Source organism: Enhydra lutris, unplaced genomic scaffold, assembly GCF_002288905.1.
Source record: "Enhydra lutris kenyoni isolate GAN:26980312 unplaced genomic scaffold, ASM228890v2 scaffoldscaffold37, whole genome shotgun sequence".
Taxonomy (NCBI): domain Eukaryota; kingdom Metazoa; phylum Chordata; class Mammalia; order Carnivora; family Mustelidae; genus Enhydra; species Enhydra lutris.
Genome location: NW_019154121.1, coordinates 27,960,016 through 27,979,495, shown reverse-complemented (window position 1 = coordinate 27,979,495; position 19,480 = coordinate 27,960,016). Strand labels below are relative to the sequence as shown.

At 42.2% G+C, this 19,480-nt stretch overlaps 1 protein-coding gene across 1 annotated transcript in view; it reads left to right on the top strand.

The window, feature by feature from the left end:
• Nucleotides 1-1,628: 1,628 nt before the first annotated feature.
• LOC111154536 (X-ray repair cross complementing 2) overlaps nucleotides 1,629-19,480 on the top strand; it is a 23,352-nt gene continuing 5,500 nt past the window's right edge. The window contains exons 1-2 of the mRNA XM_022514197.1: nucleotides 1,629-1,747; nucleotides 14,138-14,219. Of these exons, the coding sequence (XP_022369905.1) occupies nucleotides 1,709-1,747; nucleotides 14,138-14,219 (121 nt within the window). The 5' untranslated portion in view covers nucleotides 1,629-1,708. The remainder of the gene's footprint in view (nucleotides 1,748-14,137; nucleotides 14,220-19,480) is intronic.

Below are 19,480 nucleotides of genomic sequence, written 5' to 3'. Positions count from 1 at the left end.
ACTAAGGTCCAGGGTGGTGAGCGATGTGTATCATGGGAATAAGGGACGGAACCAGATCTAAAATTTCAAGTGTGTGTGTTACCAAAATCCAGAATGATTTCAGAAAATTTATTCTGAGATTCAAGAAAATTGTAACTCAGGGAGAAAAGCTCTGTGCAATGAAAGAATAGTACTAATATATGTTGTGTGTTAAATGTGATTGTAGACAGTAAGTGTTAAGGAAAATTATCCTGGTTAAAACAATTACCGCCATGGAGTACTGAGGTCAATCACCACTGCTCTGTGCACAGAATGAACCAAGAATGGACTTCTGAGGAAGGTTTGTGGCAGAGCCTGCCAATGGGAACATTAAATCCAGGCATCAGCGTAGGCGCACACTTGACTTTCACAAGAGGAATTCAACTTTCACAAAAGGAACTGACTTTCACAAGAGGAGTCTTGGATTTCTACTACCTTGCTTTCTACCTCAGACTTGACCTTTTGCAAGCTCTTTGAGCGTCCCATCCCCAAATTTATCTTCATCTGCACCCATTCTCAACCCTTGTCTCTACTCACGGGGGGGAAAGAGATGCCCCCCCCCACAGCTAAAGCTTTCTTACACCTGCATTACACTCCATTGTCTGTAGGTCCTGACTCCATCAAGTGTTCTCTTTCTTTTTTTTTTTTTTCTTTTTAAAGATTTTATTTATTTGACACAGAGAGTGAGATCACAAGTAGGCAGAGAGGCAGGCAGAGAGAGAGAGAGAGGGAAGCAGGCTCCCTGCTGAGCAGAGAGCCCGACGTGGGGCTGGATCCCAGGACCCTGAGATCATGACCTGAGCCGAAGGCAGAGGCCTTAACCCACTGAGCCACCCAGGCACCCCAAGTGTTCTCTTTAACCAGTAAGTTCCCACAGCTCTTCCCTGTCCGCATTTAAACATGTCCCAGGCTTTGCCTTCTTAAAAGACTCTTCCTTGACTTTTCTTGTTACTGTTATCTCCTTCCTTCACATCCAAGTTTCTTTGAAGAACTGTTTGTGTCCATGCTCTTCCTTTCCCACTTCCCATTAATGTGCTGACTCACTACCCTCTGGTCATCAGAGTAAAGTGCGCCAAGATTGTGCCTCAGTTTCCTCATCTGTAAAATGGGGATAAGAGTAGCTACCTCACAGGACTGTGCGGATTAAATGAATTATTATATATAACGCACTAAGGATACATACTAAGCACTATACGTGTTAGCTGTAATTATTATTATTATTATAATTATTTCTTAATTACACAAATTCTTTCAAACTTAGTCTTAATTCTTTGTTTTCAGAATTAACTCTGAATCACACGTATCGCCAGCCAGAGGCTTTTAACTCACAAACGGACAAAAAGCCCTTCGTACTCAGTAACTGTTTTGTTTATAGTAAAAAAGAAAAAAAAAGTACATGCTGCTAGTTTTACCTAATAAAAACGAATTGAAGTTTATGAGACAAGAAAAACATCACCAGCTGTCTCCGGTCTCCTAGGAGACGGAGTCTGACGTCATTCGGGCGAGGGACGCCCGTCAACAGTACTGCGCATGCCCCTCACCTCCCTGGCTCTGGGCGGGCGCAGTGCGCATGCTTGCGCCCGGGTCAGCGGGTCAGCGCGTTTGACTGGCTGCGAGGCCTCGGCCGCTCGCGGTAAATGGCGCTGGTGGCGGGAAAGTTGAGTGCCGGGTTCGCCCAGCCTTCGGGGCGATGTGTAGTGACTTCCGCAGGGCCGAGTCTGGGACGCAGGTGAGAGCCGCCGGGTCTGGGACGGGAGCTGCGGAGACGCGAGCAGGGCGGGGAGCGTGGGACGGAGCCGGGAGACCGGGGGAGGCGGGGCGGGGGCCCGGGCCCGGGCCGGGGGCGCGCGGGGCGCTCGGCGGAGGGAAGGCGGCCGCGCCGGACTGCGGCCCCGGCCCACCCCTCCCGCCTGAGCCCCCGGCGCCGGCCCGCGACCCTGGGAGTCGTCAGACGTGCGTGGGCTGCCTGGCGCGCGGCGAGCGGAGGCGGAGGGAGGCGCCCGCGCGTGCCGGGTCGCTGTGCGCTTCCTGCGGTCCGCTCGCCGCGCGGGGCCGGGGCTGTCCCGGGCTACCCGCTGCCGGGGGCGGTGAGCCCGGCGGCGGAAGCGGGGACACGGCGGGGCCTGCCGGTCGGACGGTCTGCAGACAGGAACGGGACAGGTGGTGTTGGAGCAGGTGGCCTCCCGCTCGCTCGCCCGCGAGCGTTTCCCGCGCGGGGCGTCCGCGGACACGCCGGCTTTGACCGGTGCTGCGAGAGTTTGCTCAGAAACGGCACCGGCAAGTATCCAGTGCGGCCTGCGTGTCGGTCACCGGTTACGGAACGGGAACGAGGAGCTAAAGGAACGACTTCTGCCTGAAGAACCGGTAGGGGAGGCCGACTCGGAGGAACCGCGGCCTTCGGAGGGAAGCGCGCTGTCCGGTGGAGGGCGGGCAGCACGGAGCCCTGGTCAGGAGGAGCAGGGACTGAGGTTTTAAGGGCCATGTGAGATCGGTTTGGCAAGGAGGGGGCGGCGGCCGCGGGGAGTAGCCGGTAACGTGGGTGTTTAGGGAACTGCAGGTGGTTCTGAAAGTTAGAAGCGAGTGAGGGAGACTGGAGTTGGGCCCTGAGCCCGGAGAAATGGGCGAGGTGGGTTAGGAAGAATCTTTTATACAGACGAGGGAGAGAAACAAGACTCTTAAAAAAAAAAAAAAATGTTTTATGTATGTATTTGAGAGAACAAGTGGAGGGGAGAAGCAGGCTCCCTGTTAAGCAGGGAGCCTGACATGGGGCTCCATCCCAGGGACTGGGATCATGACCTGAGCGGAAGGCAGACGCCCAACCGACTGAGCCACCCGGGCGCCCGAGAAGCAGTGCTCTTAGGAGGAGTCCACAAATGTTTCCCGTGAAGGGCCAGATAGTATTTAGGCTTTGCAGGTCACGGCGCGCTCTGTCAGAACTCCTTAACCTTGCAGTTCTAATGTGAAGGCATCCGCAGAGAGGGGGACAATCAGCATGACTGTGTTCAATAAAACTTATTTTTAAACTTTTGGATTTAACCTGCTGGCTAGAGTTTACCAACCCTTGCTAGAACCACTACAGTTAAAACCTTATATTTAGATGATCGTTTGAAACCAGGGTTAAACACAGGTGACTTTTGCAGTCAGATCAAGCCTAGTATCTAACAAACGGGAGCCCTGGGTCACCTGGGTGGCTCGGTCAGTTAAGGGTCTGCCTTCCGCTCAGGTCCTGGGATCAAGCCCCACGTCAGGCTCTCTGTTCTGTGGGGAGCCTGCTTCTCCTTCTCCCTCTGCCGCTTCTCCTGCTTGTGCTCTCTCTCTCTCCCTCTCTGTTAAGTAAATAAATAACATCTTTTTAAAAGTAAAAAATGGGAGCCCAGCGCAGCCAAATCATGGAACAGGAAATTTAGCAGCATATCCTTGGCCTGCCATGTTTGCATGGAGACCCTTAGCCAGATTGCTTGGCTTGTACTACTTGAGTACAGAGGGTCCAAGGGGAGAGCGGGGAGCTGGGCAATAGGTGCTACTTTATTCTTTTTCCTTTTTGTTAACAAAACCAGCTAAGTGAAACTCGGAGTGTTTTGTAGGACTCTGGCTAGTGCTTAATTTGTTTGGACACAGTTTTCTTCCATTGCATATTATGCTACAAAACTTTACTGGTTCTACTGGGAGGCTTCGTGTTGAGGAGAACTGAAGTCGCAAGCGAGCCCAACAAACAACTACTTTACATTTTTAACTCGCTAGAATTACAGCTTCAAAAAACAGCTAACCATTCCCACATTTTGTGAGTAGTAGGGAAAAGACATTTCATAGGGTCTTCCAAGAAAATAAAGTTGCAAAAAATATTTTCTTTTAATGTATTCTAGAGATAGAACTATGGTAGGACAAGTAGTGTGTGTAAAACTTAATAATGAACCCTGCATTTAAAGACCAGCATTTGACTACAGTTTACAGTATAATAACCTGGTTTTTACCTACTGTTAGTCTTTATTCTTTTACCCTGTTTATTCTTCTTATCTCACCTGACATTTTATATCGATTTAAAGGTCATGAGAGCAGACTTTGTCTGTTGAGTTTACTCCTTTAGTCCCAGCGTTTAGAACAATATTTAGCCCACAGTTAGCACTCAATAATTGTTACTTTAGTAGATAAATTTGATATCTTTCTCCTCTTCCCTCTCTCTTCATTCTGCCTTGCTTCGTGTGTCATCAAAAAAAAAAAACAAAAAAACAAAAAACTTCACAGGAACTCCCTTAATTTTTCCTGTTGTCTTTCTGTTACTGATTGCCAGTTTGTGCCCTTCATTGTTGGAGGACATACTCTGTATGATTTCGGTTCTTTTAAATTTGAGGTTGGTTTTATGGGTCAGGATGTGATCTGTCTTTTTTTTTTTTTTTTTTAAAGATTTTATTTATTTATTTGAAACAGAGAGAGAGAGATCACAAGTATGCAGAGAGGCAGGCATAGAGAGAGAGGAGAAAGCAGGCTCCCTGCTGAGCAGAGAGCCCGATGCGGGCCTCGATCCCAGGACCCTGAGATCATGACCTGAGCCGAAGGCAGAGGCTTAACCCACTGAGCCACCCAGGCGCCCATGGATGTGATCTGTCTTGATGATGTCCCATGGGCACTTGAAAAAAACATGTATGCTGCTGCTGTTGGGTGCAGTGTTTTACATACATGAGTCAGATCTCGTTTGTTCAGATTTCTGTATCTTTAATTTTGCTTGTAACTCTGTCCTTTGCTGAGAGGTGACTGTTAAGGTCCCAGATATAATTGTGGGTTTGTCTAATTCTCGTTTCACCTATATTAGTTTTGCTTCATAAGTTACACATTTAGGATCGTATGTCTTTTGGGTGGAATGATACTTTTATTATTCATTCTGTAATGTCCCCCTTTGTCTCTAGGAACTTTCTTCCCTCTGAAGTCTGCTTTATCAGATATTAATACTGCAATTCCTCCGTTTTCATGAAGTCTGTCTTGATAATATATGCACAGGTTTTCTCTGAATTTCCTCCTTAAAATAGAGTAAATATTTTTGCTTCTAAGAAGCTGCAACTTCGAGGGCACCTGGGTGCCTGAGTTGGTTGAACAACTGCCTTTGGCTCAGGTCATGATCCTGGAGTCCCATGAAGGATCCCACATTGGGCTCCCTGCTCACTGGAGTCTGCTTCTCCCTCTGACCCTCCCCCACCTCGTGCTATCTCTCTCTCACTCTTCCTCAAATAAATAAAAATCTTTAATAAAAAAAAGAAAAGAAACTGCAATTTCGAGGTGACTGCGTGGCTCAGTCGATTAAACATCTGACTCTTGGTTTTGGCTCAGGTCACCATCTCAGGATCGTGAGATGGGCGGTGCTGAAGAGGGGGCTACCCCCCACCCTGCACTCCACGTGCAGCTGGGAGTCAGCTTGAGGTTCTTTCTCCCTCCCTCTCTGCTCCTCCCCCAGGGTGGGCACTCGAGCGTGGGCTCAGCCTAAATACAAAAATACATACGTACATAAAATCTTTAAAAAAAAAAAAAAGAAAAGAAAGTACATTCGAGCCCCACATCGGGCTTTCTGCTCAGCGGGGAGCCTGCTTCCTCCTCTCTCTCTGCCTGCTTCTCTGCCTACTTGTGATTTCTCTCTGTCAAATAAATAAATAAAATCTTAAAAAAAAAAAAAAGAAAGTACAACTTTTCCACTTACGACATGGATTTCTTCCATCCCAGTCCTACTCAAGGAACTCACTGCTACAGATGTTTCCCACTCCTATGGTCATTTTTCTGTCTTCTGTTTTTTCTTTTTTTTTTTTTTTTTTTTTTTTTTTTTTTTTTTTTTTTTTTTTTTAGATTTGATTTATTTATTTGACAGAGATCACAAGTAGGCAGAGAGGCAGGGAGGGAGAGAGGGGAAGGAAGCAGGCTCCCCGCTGAGCAGAGATCCCGATGTGGGGCTTGATCCCAGGACCCTGGGATCATGACCCGAGCCAAAGGCAGAGGCTTTAACCCACTGAGCCACCCAGGCGCCCCTCTTTTTCTTTCTTTTTTTTTTTTTTTAATTTTGTCAGAGCAGGGAGCCTGATGCAGTCCTTGATCCCAGTACCCTTAGCCGACTGAGACACCCAGGAGTCCCAGTTTTCTGCATCTTTAGTCTTCTTTTTCACCAATAATTCCCATTGGTATCCTAACATAAAGCAATAAACAGGAAGCAGAAAACCTCCCTTGATGTCTCCCTCCCAGCCAGCCCCATTCCTTTACTACTCAGCACAGCAAAGTCTGTGCTCCGGTCTGCACTTATCTCCCATTCTCTCTAGCCCGTGGTGATCAGGCTTCTGTCTCCCACTAGACCACTAAGACTTCTCGTAAGGTTATCAGCCAACCTGTGTTGCCAGATGCTCGTTTCTGAGTGCTCTCCTTTTAGACTACAGTATAGGAACATGGCAGAATGTGTACTGCCTATAGGAAAGCCATTGTGGGGGAGGAAGGGGATGATCCATGGGTACCTGCTCTTAACCCATTTAGAAGATCTTCCCTGGGGGAGGGAGAATGAGAGGATAGGAGAATATGCCAGAAGTGTTTCTCCAGCAGAGTTCCTCATATGCAAGGTGAGAATAAGTGTTCTGCCAACATTAAGCTCCTGTAATATTGATTTTATGCTCTACTGTTTTCTTTTTGGGACTGCATTTATTTGATTTTTTAAAAAGATTTTATTTATTTGAGAGAGAGCGCGAGTGGGGACAGAGGGAGAGGGAGAGAATCTCAAGTGGACCCTGCACTGAGATTGGAGCCCAATGTGGGGCTCGATCTCACGACCCTGAGATCATGATCTTAGCCGAAATCAAGAATTGGACACTTAAACAACTGTGCCACCCAGGGGTCCCTATATTTGTTTTATCTAAATGAAAATTTGAAGCAGCTTGGTATAACTTCCTAATGAAATCTGAAGAATGCATTTAATGGAATTACTCATTTGTGGGATATCATAAATTTAAAATTTAGTCCTTAGAGATTCTGCTAGAAGTTAATACTTCTTACTCATCTTGAGAATGGCTAAAATCAGCAGCACAAAAAACAACTGGTGTTGGCCAGGATGTGGCGAGAAAGGAACCCTTGTGTACTGTTGTGGGAATGCAAACTGGTGCAGCCACTATGGAAAAAAGCCTAGAGGGTCCTCAAAAAAAAAAAAAAAAATTAAAAGTAGAGCTGCCGTATGATCTAGCCATTGCATTCCTGAGTATTTACCCAAAGAGTACAAGAGCACTGGGTCAGAGGGATTCCGGCACCCTATGTTTATAGCAGCATTATTTACAATAGTCAAGATACTGAAGCAACCCAGATATCCATAGACTGATGAATGGAGAAAGAAGAGGTGGTGTATACATACAACAGAATACTATTCAACCATAAAAAAGAGTGAAATCTTGCCAGTTGCAGTGACATGGTTGGAGCTAGAGAGTACTGTGCTAAGCGACATAAGTCAGTCAGAGAAAGACAAATACTATGTAATTTCATTCATTTAAGAAATAGGGGCACCCGGGTGGCTCAGTCGATTAAGTGGCTGCCTTTGGCTCAGGTCATGATCCCGGAGTCCTGGGATTGAGCCCCCATCAGGTCCCTGCTCAGCGGAGAGCCTGCTTTCTCCCTCCCTCTGCCTGCCGCTCTGCCTACTTGTGCTGTCTCTCCGTCCAATAAATAAAATCCTAAATTAAAAAAAAAAAGATTCTCTCAAAAAAAAAAAAAAGAATTTAAGAAATAAAACAAACAGGCATCTGGGTGGCTCAGTCGGTTAAGCATCTGACATGGGCTCAGATTGTGATCCCAGAGTCCCGGGATCTAGTCCTGTATTGGGTTCCCTACTCAGCTGGGAGTCAGCTTGTCCTCTCTCCCTCCCCACCCCTGGCTCATGCTCTCTTTGTGTCAAATAAATAAAATCTTAAAAAACAAAGGGAAAAAAATGAGAGAGACAAACCAAGACACAGACTCAGGGAACAGATCGGTTTAGAGAGGGGAGGAGAGCGGGGGTATGGGTGAAACGGGTGATGGGGATTAAGGAGTGTGCTTGCGGTGAGCACGGGGTGGTGTATGGAAGTGTTGATTTCTGTATTGTACACCTGAACCTAATACAACACTAACTGGAATTAAAAACTTAAAAAAGAGAAATTCATATTGCTTAAATTGTCAGATATATATGTAGTACCTTTTGGGGGCGGTGCATGGGAGAGGAGGAAGCAAGCTTCCCGCTGAGTGGAGAGCCTGATGTGAGGTTTGATCCCAGGACTCTGGGATCCTGACCTGAGCCAAAGGCAGATGCTTAGCAACTGAGCCACCCAGTTGCTCCGTACATGGTGGTAGTTTTTGCTTTAGTTTATATGTATCTATTTTTCCTTTTCCTCTTACAGGATGATTGCTTTTATAAAAGCATTAGCTTTTCTTCAAGCTTGATTGGAGGGCCAGGCCTAGTACTCCGCCCTGAAGGACAGTTGAATTTTCAAAGTGGCAGAGGAGCCTAATTTCCCATGTGAAGAGGAATTTATGGAACTACCATGAGATCCAAATTTTGCATCAGTCACATACATACTCATCTAGCTGCTGCTTTCCCTTGCTTCCTTATTCCGACTCCTCTCTTTCATTTCTTGTGTTATAGTTACACATTTTTGCCTGAATTTCCTCTACTACTATGAGTAGTAAAATTAAGAATTGTATTTATTTTATAGCTGGGAAATCCAGGTCTATTATGGGCAGAGGTGGGAATATTTGGTTCAGAATGTTTGCTTCTTTAGGTAGGTTTTTGTTTTTGTTTTAAGATTTTGTTTATGTATTTGAGAGAAAGCATAAACTGAGAGGAGAGGCTGAGGGAGAAGCTGAGCTTCATCCCAGCTCCATCCCAGGACCCTGGGATCGTGGTCTGAGCCAAAGGCAGATGTAACTGACGGAAGCACCCAGGAGCCCCTTTAGGTAGCTTTTTTTTTTTTTTTTTTAGATTTTATTTATTTATTTGAGAGAGATCGCAAGTAGGCAGAGAGGCAGGCAGAGAGAGAGGAGGAAGCAGGCTCCCTGCTGAGCAGAGAGCCCGATGTGGGGCTCGATCCCAGGACCCTGAGATCATGACCTGAGCCGAAGGCAGAGACTTAACCTACTGAGCCACCCGATGCCCCTTAGGTAGCCTTTTATACTGAACCGGTTTGCAACCCTACTACTGGGGTCTATCTGCAGACAAATTTATTTACAGAAGATCAGGGGAAATGAGCCTTTATCTAAATGAGCTGTGTGTGTGTGTGTGTGTGTGTATTTACCTTAATGCCATTAATTTCTTTTTTTTTTTTTTTAAGATTTTATTTATTTATTTGTCAGAGAGAGAGGGAGAGAGAGCAAGCACAGGCAGACAGAATTAATGCCATTAATTTCTAATTAGTTTGATCTTTGTATTCTTCTTTCTGCTCTTGTGTAAGCTTTTCCACAACTGAATGGTAGGTATTCTGCTTACTAGGTGACGAAGGTATATAATGGCATTGGAAATGGACTTTTGTTAGTATAAAGAACTTCGAGGACATGAATACTCATGGACTTTTGTTTGGTATAAGTTTGCATACTGTCTAAACATGAAAATGGAAATAGTTTGAGGTCATTTACACTCCATCCTTCCCAAGCCTGCCTACCTATGCCCTGTTTACCTTTTAATTTAATAGGCAGCTACTGAGTTTCTGCCAGACAAAAGCATTTTGGAGTCCATTGTGAGCCAAAATAGGTGCTTTTCCTTTTGAGCTTTTACATCCAGATGAGGGAGATGGGCTGGTAATGTGTTAAGTACAGTAGTAATAGCTTCATGGAAGGAGGCGGCCTTGAAGAATGTATGTTATTATCATCATTTGTTTAATAGTCTTGGCCTTAGAAATTTAAAAGAGAATAGGCAAAGGACATTCCATGTAGGAAGAAAAACATTTCTCTATCAGTGCACATTTTGTATGTATTTAAAAGAACTAAATGCTTGGGGCACCTGGGTGGCTCAGAGGGTTAAGCCTCTGCCTTCAGCTCAGGTCATGATCTCAGCGTCCTGGGATCGAGCCCCATATCGGGCTTCCTGCCCAGTGGGGAGCCTGCTTTCCCCCTCTCTCTGTCTGCCTCTATTCCTAATTGTAATCCCTCCTGCTGTCAAATAAATAAATATATGTTAAAAAAAAAAAGAACTAAATGCTTAATCTCTTGTTCAAAATTAAGTGTGCCTCCCACAAATTAGAACTGACTATAAGACTGAAGAGAAAGGCTGGCAAGGGCAGCCTGCTGTGAGAAGGGGACTTGCTGAATGAATCTTCTCAACTCCACCACCCTTGAGACAGGCTTTTCTAGCCCTGGAGGTTGGGAGTGCTGTTGTGACCACCCTAGAGGAGAATGTCTAATGGCTGTGTGTCGGGAGTCCGGGCTCTGGGGCAGGTCAAGGGTGTTATGCCCTAAGGGTATACTTAAGGGTGTGGTTAAACAAAAAGAAAGAATGTTGGGAGGGGTGCTGTGCTCCAGGAGGTCCCAGGTCCCTGATTGGGCCTCGGGGGAGATTTGTCCCAGATGGCGTTAGGTTCCCTCACCTTCCAAGCACCCTGCCTGTGTTTCTTCTGTAGCATCCACTGTACTGTGTTGCATTTTTGTAAACTTTTGACTCTCCCCTGTTAAATTTTGTGAAGATAGGAACTATGTCTGCTACATCTGTGTATCCCCACGTTGGCTGAGATGGTTACCAGTGGCTGGCTGTGCAGTGAGGATTACCCGTTTTGTAGGTTGTATTGTTATGGTAATAATGTTGCCGTTGAAAACATTGAGGGCTCCTTGTTGCTGTTGGGGGGAGTATTAACAGAGATGGTTGAAAGAGGTCAGGTAATTGCCTAGACAGGATCTCGGATCAGCTTAGTAGATCCAGAAACTATTTTATCTCTGTACTCAGATTTTATTAGACTCCGTCATACTGACTCTGAGGCACTGGAGCCCAGCGGACTCCAGGCTTTGGGAGCCAGAAGAGATCTCTTAAGCCTTGGCTCTGGCATCTACTAGTTAATCATCTGAAAAAGAGAATGATAACAAATAGTTACTGTAACAATTAAAAGAGATAATGTATATAAATTAGGTACTGCAGATACACAGTAAGCGCAAATAGTAGCTATTAGTTGATGACTTTGTTAAAATAATAAAACCTAGAAGATACTGATTTACAAACCAGATGTCAAATCTGTTAATTAACAATATTAGTGAAATTGCCAAATAGACTAAAATTGTTGTGTCCACTTTGCCTTCTTTTCTAAATAGGAAATTTGGCCTCAGAAAGATTGCAGAGAGAATCAAGAGAAATCCATCACCAAGCTGTGATTGCCCAGTGTGTTAATCTCCCTGAAAGGATTAAACTGTCTTGTCTAACAGAACTTACTGGTGTTCCTTTTACCATGGACACTTTGGACTCTTTTTTGTCCTTTAGAAACTCCAGGTTGATTATACCTGGCTTCTTTTAATTCATTCCTTAAATCTGGACATCATTAATTTTAATTTCTGGAATAGTTTATGTCAGGTTTTTAGGGTATTTTCCTTTTTTTTTTTTTTTTTAAGTTTATTTATTTATTTGAAAGAAACAGACTCTGCTTTGGCATTGTAAACATTTTGAATATTAGTGGGAAGTTTTCATCCTTGAAAATAAATTTGATTTTTTAATAATAGTGGAAAATTAGATGCAAACTGGCTAACTTAGCCAGTTGGAAAGAGGAGTTATACCATCTCTGTCCAAGTATCCTGCCAATATAAAGCTTTCTTGAATCCTTTCCTACCAGGAATTCTCACAGTGGAGAATTCTAAAATATTTTGAGGAGTGAAAATAAGAGTAAACAATCGGAGTAATTTCCTAAGTTAGTCATTCTGATGAGAATAGTTATTTGTATACATGCTTCTTAAAACATTTTTTTTTTAAAGGTTTTATTTATTTATTTGACAGAGACACAGGGAGAGAGAGGGAACACAGGCAGGGGGAGCAGGAGAGCAGGAGAGGGAGAAGCAGGCTTCCTCACGGAGCAGGGAGCCTGATGTGGGCCTTGATCCCAGGACCCTGGATCACAACCTGAGCCCAAGGCAGCCACCTAACAACCGAACCATCCAGGCGCCCTTTTTAAAACATTTTGAAGTCATTTTATGTGTTTCATCTTGTTCATGAAAGTTTCTGTCTTGTCTTTCAAGCTGGACTCTCCCATCTTCTAACTCAGTGGTTCTCAATTTTTGGCTTCAGGAATGCATTACACATGTAAAAATTATTGAGGATTTCAAAGAGCTTTTGTGCATTTTTTTGTTTTGTTTTGTTTTGTTTTTTTGGTAGAATAGTAGTTACAACGTTATATTAGATTGAGGTGTACATCATAATGGTTTGATATTTGTTTATGTTGCAAAATGATCACAATAAGTGCAGTTAATATTTGTCACCAAAAGAGCTTTTGTTTATGTGGGTTTTATCTGTCAGTGAAACTGAGAAATTTATCTGACTATTTATTGAATAGCAGAAGCGAGAAAGTTTATTAAATCAAATATATACTCTCGAGAGATCTCCAGAGCAGGTGGGCTTTGGAGAGAGCTGCGGTGAGAAATTTAGAATTTTAAATATTTGCATTCATATACAAGTGATAGTTATAAACTCTTTGAATATTATACATATTTTAATGAAAAATAACTATATTTCCCTAAACAAAAAATATGAGGAGTGACACTCTTTTACATATTTGCACATCTCTTTTTTAATGTCCAGTTGAATAGAATTTGACTGGGGTCTCATCTCTTCTGCATCCAGTCTATGACTTTATTTTGTTCTGGTTGAAGTATGTTAAGACTCTCTTACTGTTGTTGTACTTCAACCAGAACAACATAAAGTACTTCCAATGTATAGTTGGAAAAAGTAGTATTTGAAGGTCTTTTTAGATAATTGTGGGTTTACTTCTTTGATTCTGTACCAAAATGGGACAAGATATTAGTTTCCTAAAAGTTAATTGCAATGTAGAATATAGAATTATATCAGTGATTTTTTTTTTTTATATGTTAAAACCATTGATTGATTGGTCTTACACTTGGAGTGAATCTTTTACCCAGGACTGATCTAACATGCATTGGTCATTTGGAAATACTGGTTCACTGAATTACACAGATCTTTCAAGAATTGACGTGTTTGTTAAATAATTATTTTTAAAAATCACATTCATTAAAACATTGGTGTCTTCCCCATAAAGGATCTTAAGTATCGGGAAGCTATCAAGGTCACAGTGGTGGGTGAGTTTTCTAGAATTCAGATGTTATCATTGGCAACAAATACTGTCAATTTTCTTGAAGTGACAAGCTTACTTTCTTCATTTTAATAAAATGTCTGCCAAATACCAGAGTTTGTATGATCAAAGTTTCTTTTAGTTGTTCTTTCAAAATAAAGGGTAGTCTATGAAAAAAGCATCCAATTCAAATTATCAGCACAAGTGCTTTTCCGAGAGGGGGAAAAAAAAGATTGTATTTAATTTTGGAGCAGAAGTCCTTCATCTGTGTGTGAAATTGGGGACATCCCGGGAGGAGACTTTACCAAGTTCCGGATCCCTAAGACTACACTCAGCTCTGATATTGTTTGGAAGTTGGGGGGCCTGGGGACCCCGGGGACACCTTGAGGTATAGCAATTCCGTAGAAGGACTCACAGAACTCATTGAAAGTGGTTGTGTTCATGGTTATGGTTTACTGCAGGGAAAGGATGCACTCTTAAAGACAGGCACAGGAGGAGGTGTCAAAGTCCAGGAGAATTCCAAATGCAGACCTTCCAGTTGTCCTCTCCTGGTGGAATTATGGAGGGTGCTCAGTTCTCCGAGCAACAATGTGTGACGGTCTGCTAACTGCAGAAGCTCCCCTGAACTTGGTGTCCAGAGTCTTCCTGGGGCTCATTTTATACCATCAGTATTTGAGATGTAAAGAAATAAGAAGTGTTTTCTGAATGAACGAACACAATTTTCCTCCTAACTTTTATTTCCTATTTCATGATTTCCTCCAAATCCTCAAAATTAAATGGGTCTTTTTTATAGACCTTTGGAAAATGGTGTAAATGTAGATGTCTAAGATTTTATATTTTTGGGTAATGAGTTTTTCTTTTTTTTCTTTTGCTAGCTTCTTGCCCGACTTGAAGGTAGAAGTTCCTTGAAAGAAATAGAACCTTGTCTGTTTGCTGATGAAGATTCATCTGTACATGGTAAAAATCTCAAACCAAAACACAATGTCACACATTAAGTCTTCTAAAACAGGGTTTTTTTCTAACATGTATTTATTTATATGTACATACTTGTAGCAAACGGCTATATGGATTAACCTGTAAAATTAAAAAGTGAGAAATAGATCATGCTAGAACACTTTTAAGTCTTCATGATCTGTGTCAGATGAGTTAAAATTTGGCTCTTCTTTGGTAAAATCTTAAGAATAAATATTGGCCTCTCTTATCCCAACACAGTAGTTGAGAGAGTTTTGTTACTATAATTTATTTATTTTTTAATTCTTTGGAAGTTTGAGAGTCACAGGTAAGTCCTTAAGTACCCCGTTGTCTGTTACTACTTCAGTGGAAGGGAAAAGACATGGCCGCTTGTTCCCCCAGCACTTTTACACTAGGGAAGACTTACAGAAGAGTACTACTGTGCTGGCATTGTTTCTCCTCATTAGTGGAAGAGCTCTGTGGAGGTGTAATTCACCCATTTAAGTGTGCAGCTTCCTGACTTGTATTTACATGTATGCAGCTGTCATCACAATTGATTTTAGAACATTTTCACTGCCCCAGAAAGCAAGCCGTGCCTCTTAGCAGTCACTCCCCATTTGCTCCCACGTCCCTCAGCCCTGGGTGGCCACTGATCTACTTGATGACTCTCTAGACCAGCCTTGTCTGTATATTTCATGTAATCATACAGTATGTGGTCTTCTGTGACTGGCTTCTGCTCCTCTGCATAACATTTCCAGCTTTTATACCGTGGCGTGGCTCAGTGGTTCTGGTTCTTGTTGAGTGGATATACCACGCTTTATCTGTTCATCATTCGATGGACATTTGGGTTTCTGCTTTTTGCTGTTATGGATAATGCTGCTGGGATGATTTGTGTATGAGCTTTTCTGTGGATTCATGTGTTTGGTTCTCATGCGTAATACCCACGAGAGGGACTGTTAGGTTCATGCAGTGACTGGGCTTAACCTTTGGTGGAGCTGTGGGGCTGTTGGGCATAGCGGCTGCACATTTTACTTGCCGCCAGGGGCAGGGCCTAGAATAGTTCAGTTTTTCCACATCCTGCAAACAACTGGCATCGTCTGTGTCTTTGATTCTAGCCTTCCTAGTGAGCATGAAATGATACCTCATTGTGGTTTTGACTTACATTCCATGGCGGCTAATGATATTAAGCATCTTTGCTTGTGCTTAATGGCAATTTCTAGGTGTAATTTGGAGAAATTTCATATCTTTTGCCCTTTTAAAAAATGGATTTTTTGTTGTTGAGTAGTAAGAGTCCTTTATATATTCTAGATACAAGTCCCTTACCCAATACGGTTTGGAAGTACTTTCTCCCACTCTGTGGTTGTCTTCACTGTCTTGATGGTGTCTTGAAGCACAGAGTTATTAATTTTGATGAAGTCCAGTTTATCTGTTTTGTCTTTTATTGCTCATGCTTTTGGTATCATAGCTAGGCCGTTGGCTAATCCAGTCAAGGTCAAGAAGATTTACCGCTTTGTTGTCATTACTGATTCCTGTTTTCATTCTTTTCGGCTCAGAGAACATACTTCTCTGATTCAGTCTTTTTAATTGATTGAGGCTTGTTTTATTGCTGACCATACGGTCTATCTTGAAGAATGTTCCATGTGCACTTGAGAAGAATGTATATTCTGCTATAGTTGGATTGAGTGTTTTCGTGATGTTTTGTAATAATTCTGGTTGATTTTTAGCATTAAGTCTCTTGTCCTTGTTGGTCTTCTGCCTAATTGTTCTATCCAGTATTGAAAATGGGTATTGAATTTTCCAATGATTACTGTTGAATTGTGTATTTCTCCCTTTACTTCTCAGTTTTGCTTCATATACTTTAGGGCTTCGTGCACTGTTGGGCACTTTCAAATTTATAATTTTACCTTATTGATGGATTGATTCATTTATCTTTATAAAGTGTCCTTTGTCACCTCACATCCATTAGGATGGTAACAGTAAAAAACAAAATAACAAGTGTTGTTGAGGTTGTAGAAAAATTCTGCACTGTTAATGTGATTGTAAAATGGTTGCACTGTGAAAAACAGTATGAAGGTTCCTCAAAAAATCAAAAATAGAGCTGCTATATGATTGGGGCACCTGGGTGGTACAGTTAGTTAAGCATCCAACTCCTGATTTCAGCACAGGCCATGCTCCAGGTTGAGCTCTTGGTTTGGTGTAGAGTCTGCTTGAGATTCTTTCTCTCCTTGTCCTTCTGGCCCTACCCCCACTGTGCTCACTCTTCTTTCTCTCAAAATAAATCTTAAAAAAAAGGAACTGCCATATATATGATCCAACAATTCCACTTCTGGGTAGATCTCCAGAAGAATTGAAAGCAGAGTATTGAAGAGATATTTGCAGTCCTATGTTCATAACGGCACTACTCATAATAGCTAAGAGATGGGGCCAACCCAGATGTGCGTTGACAGATGCATACATCAACAAAATGTGGTATATGCAGACGAGGAAATATTGTTCAGCCTTAAAAAGGAAGGAAATCCTGTCATGCTACTACATGGATAAACAGGGGGGACATGCTAAGTGAAATGAACTAGTCACAAAAAGGAGAATATTGTGATTTCACTTACATGAGGTATCTAAAGCAGTCAAATTCATAGAAACAGGAATGATGGTTACCCAGGACTGAGGTAAAAGGGGAGAAGGGGAGTTGTTGTTTAATGGGGATAGAGTTTCAGTTTTGCATGATGGAAGTTCTGGAGATGTTGTACAACAGTGTGACTGGAACTTAACACTACTGAACTATACAATTAGAAATGGTAACTTTTATGCCATCTTTTAGCACAATGGAAAACAAAAATGTCCCTCGTTTCTAGTAACAGTTGTCTCAAAGTATATTTTGTCTGATACAAGTACAGCCGCATCAGCTCTCTTTTGGTTACTGTTTGCATGGCATATCTTTTTCTATTGTTTTGTTATCAGTCTGTGACTTGGTAAAGTGTGCCTGTCGTAGATAGCCTATAGTTGAATCCTGTGTTTTTATTCCATTCTGCCAATCTCTGCCTTTTGTTTGGACTGTTTAGTCCACTTACAGTTAATGAATTACTGATAAGATAGGGTTTATGACTGTCATTTTGCTTTTTATATAGACATCTTATATCTTTTTTCTTTCTCTATTCCTTCTTTACTCTCTTCTTTTGTGTTAAATATTTTCTAATGTACCATTTGGGGGGTGCGCAGAAGGAGAGGGAGAGAGAATCTTAAGCAGACTGCGCACCCAGCACAGAGCCCCACCAGACATGGGCTTGATCTCACAACACTGAGATCATGACCGGAACAGAAATCAAGAGGCAAGAGTTAATCAACTGAGCCACCCAGGTGCTCCTAGTGTACCATTTTTATTCCTGGTCATTACTTTCACTTTTTAAAAAAAAGAGTCGTGCCGCTGCCTCGCGCCCCCCCCCCCACCGTCCCCCACCCCACCAAGGGGGAGTAGCAGAGGGAACAGGAAAAGCAGGTTCAGCAGGTTCCATGCATAGGAGCAGGGAACCTGATGTGGGACTCAGGACTTGATCCTAGGATCCTGAGATCATGACCTGAGCTGAAGGCAGGCACTTAACTGACTGAGCCACCCAGGAGACCTTGAGTTATTTTCCTAATGGTTGCTCTGAGGATCACAATTAATATCTTAATTTAAAATAATCTAATTTGGATTAATACCATCTTAATTTCCATATTTTATAAATACTTTGCTACTGGGTAGCTCCATTTCTTCCTTCTTCCTTTGTGCTGTTACAAGTTACATATCTATGCATCGTATATCCATAAACACTTCTAAAATTGTGACTTAATGCAAGAAATTAAAAAGTCATTACAGCAAAGAAATTAAAATGTATTGGGGTGCCTGCGTGGCTTAGTAGGTTAAGCCTCTGCCTTTGGCTCAGGTCATGATCTCAGGGTCCTGGGATCTGCCCCGCATCGGGCTCTCTGCTCAGCGGGGAGCCTGCTTCCTCCTCTCTCTCTACCCACCTCTCTGCCTACTTGTGATCGATCTCTCTCTGTGAAATAAATAAAATCTTAAAAAAAAAAGAATTAAAATTATTATAACAAAGAAATAAATAAAAAATATTTAGTTCATTTGTTTAAGTCAGATAAGTGAAAAAAATTACAAATATAAAACATATATTGTCTTTCATATTTACTATGTAGTTGCATTTACCTGTGGTTTTTATTAACTCATGCGTTCAAGTAACTATCTGCTATCCTTTCATTCAGCCTAGAATATTCCCTTTACTATTTTTTTATAGAGCAGATCTGTTAGCAAACAATTTTCTAAACTATCAGTAACAAAGACAACTTTTGACCAAACGTGTTAGACAAAAGATTGAACTTTCTACTCTATCAGATAGGATATTATTAAGTTGGACCTTATGAAACTGACACGAAAACATGGGTCAGAGCACCGCTTATCCATTTGAATGTTATATATATATATATATATATTTTTTTAAGATTTTATTTATTTATTTGACAGAGAGAGAGAGAGAGATCACAAGTAGGCAGAGGCAGACAAGAGAGGGAAGCAGGCCCCCTGCTGAGCAGAGAGTCCGATGTGGGACTCGATCCCAGGACCCTGAGATCATGACCTGAGCCTAAGGCAGAGGCTTAACCCACTGAGCCACCCACGTGCCCTGAATGTTATATTTGTAGAAACTTTAAAAACACCATCATGCTCAATCACTAACAAAAAAGTTTACTTAGTTTGGATTAACACCATCTTAATTTCAATATTTTATAGATACTGTAGATATTTTAGCTGTGAAACTAGTTAAATGAGTGCCCACTGGAGCAGTAGCAGACCTAAGACTGGTATTACAAGGATTGTTTGTCAACAACAGTTTATCAGAAGCTGTATGGGGAAGTTCACATTTAGGGCTTATAGAAAGCTCTACTCCGTTGTAAACATTTCTAAATGCTTTTTCATAGTAGTTATGCAGTACTGTGTACTATACCATATACAATAGTGCATACCTAACTCATTACCTCTTCTTTATGATTGTAATCTGCAAATTCAACATATTGTTATACAATTAGTAGGTTGGTACCAAGATGGTGTATTTTTTGGCTTTTCTTTTTTATCCTTATTTTGAAGGATCTTCAGATTCATAAACTCACTCTGACAATCTGTTACCCAGATCCCTTACAGCATTCTATTTGTGAGAGCAACTATCAAGGCCAAACCATCCAGATTTTCTGATTTAGCTTAATTTGTCAAGTGCCAAACTATAGAG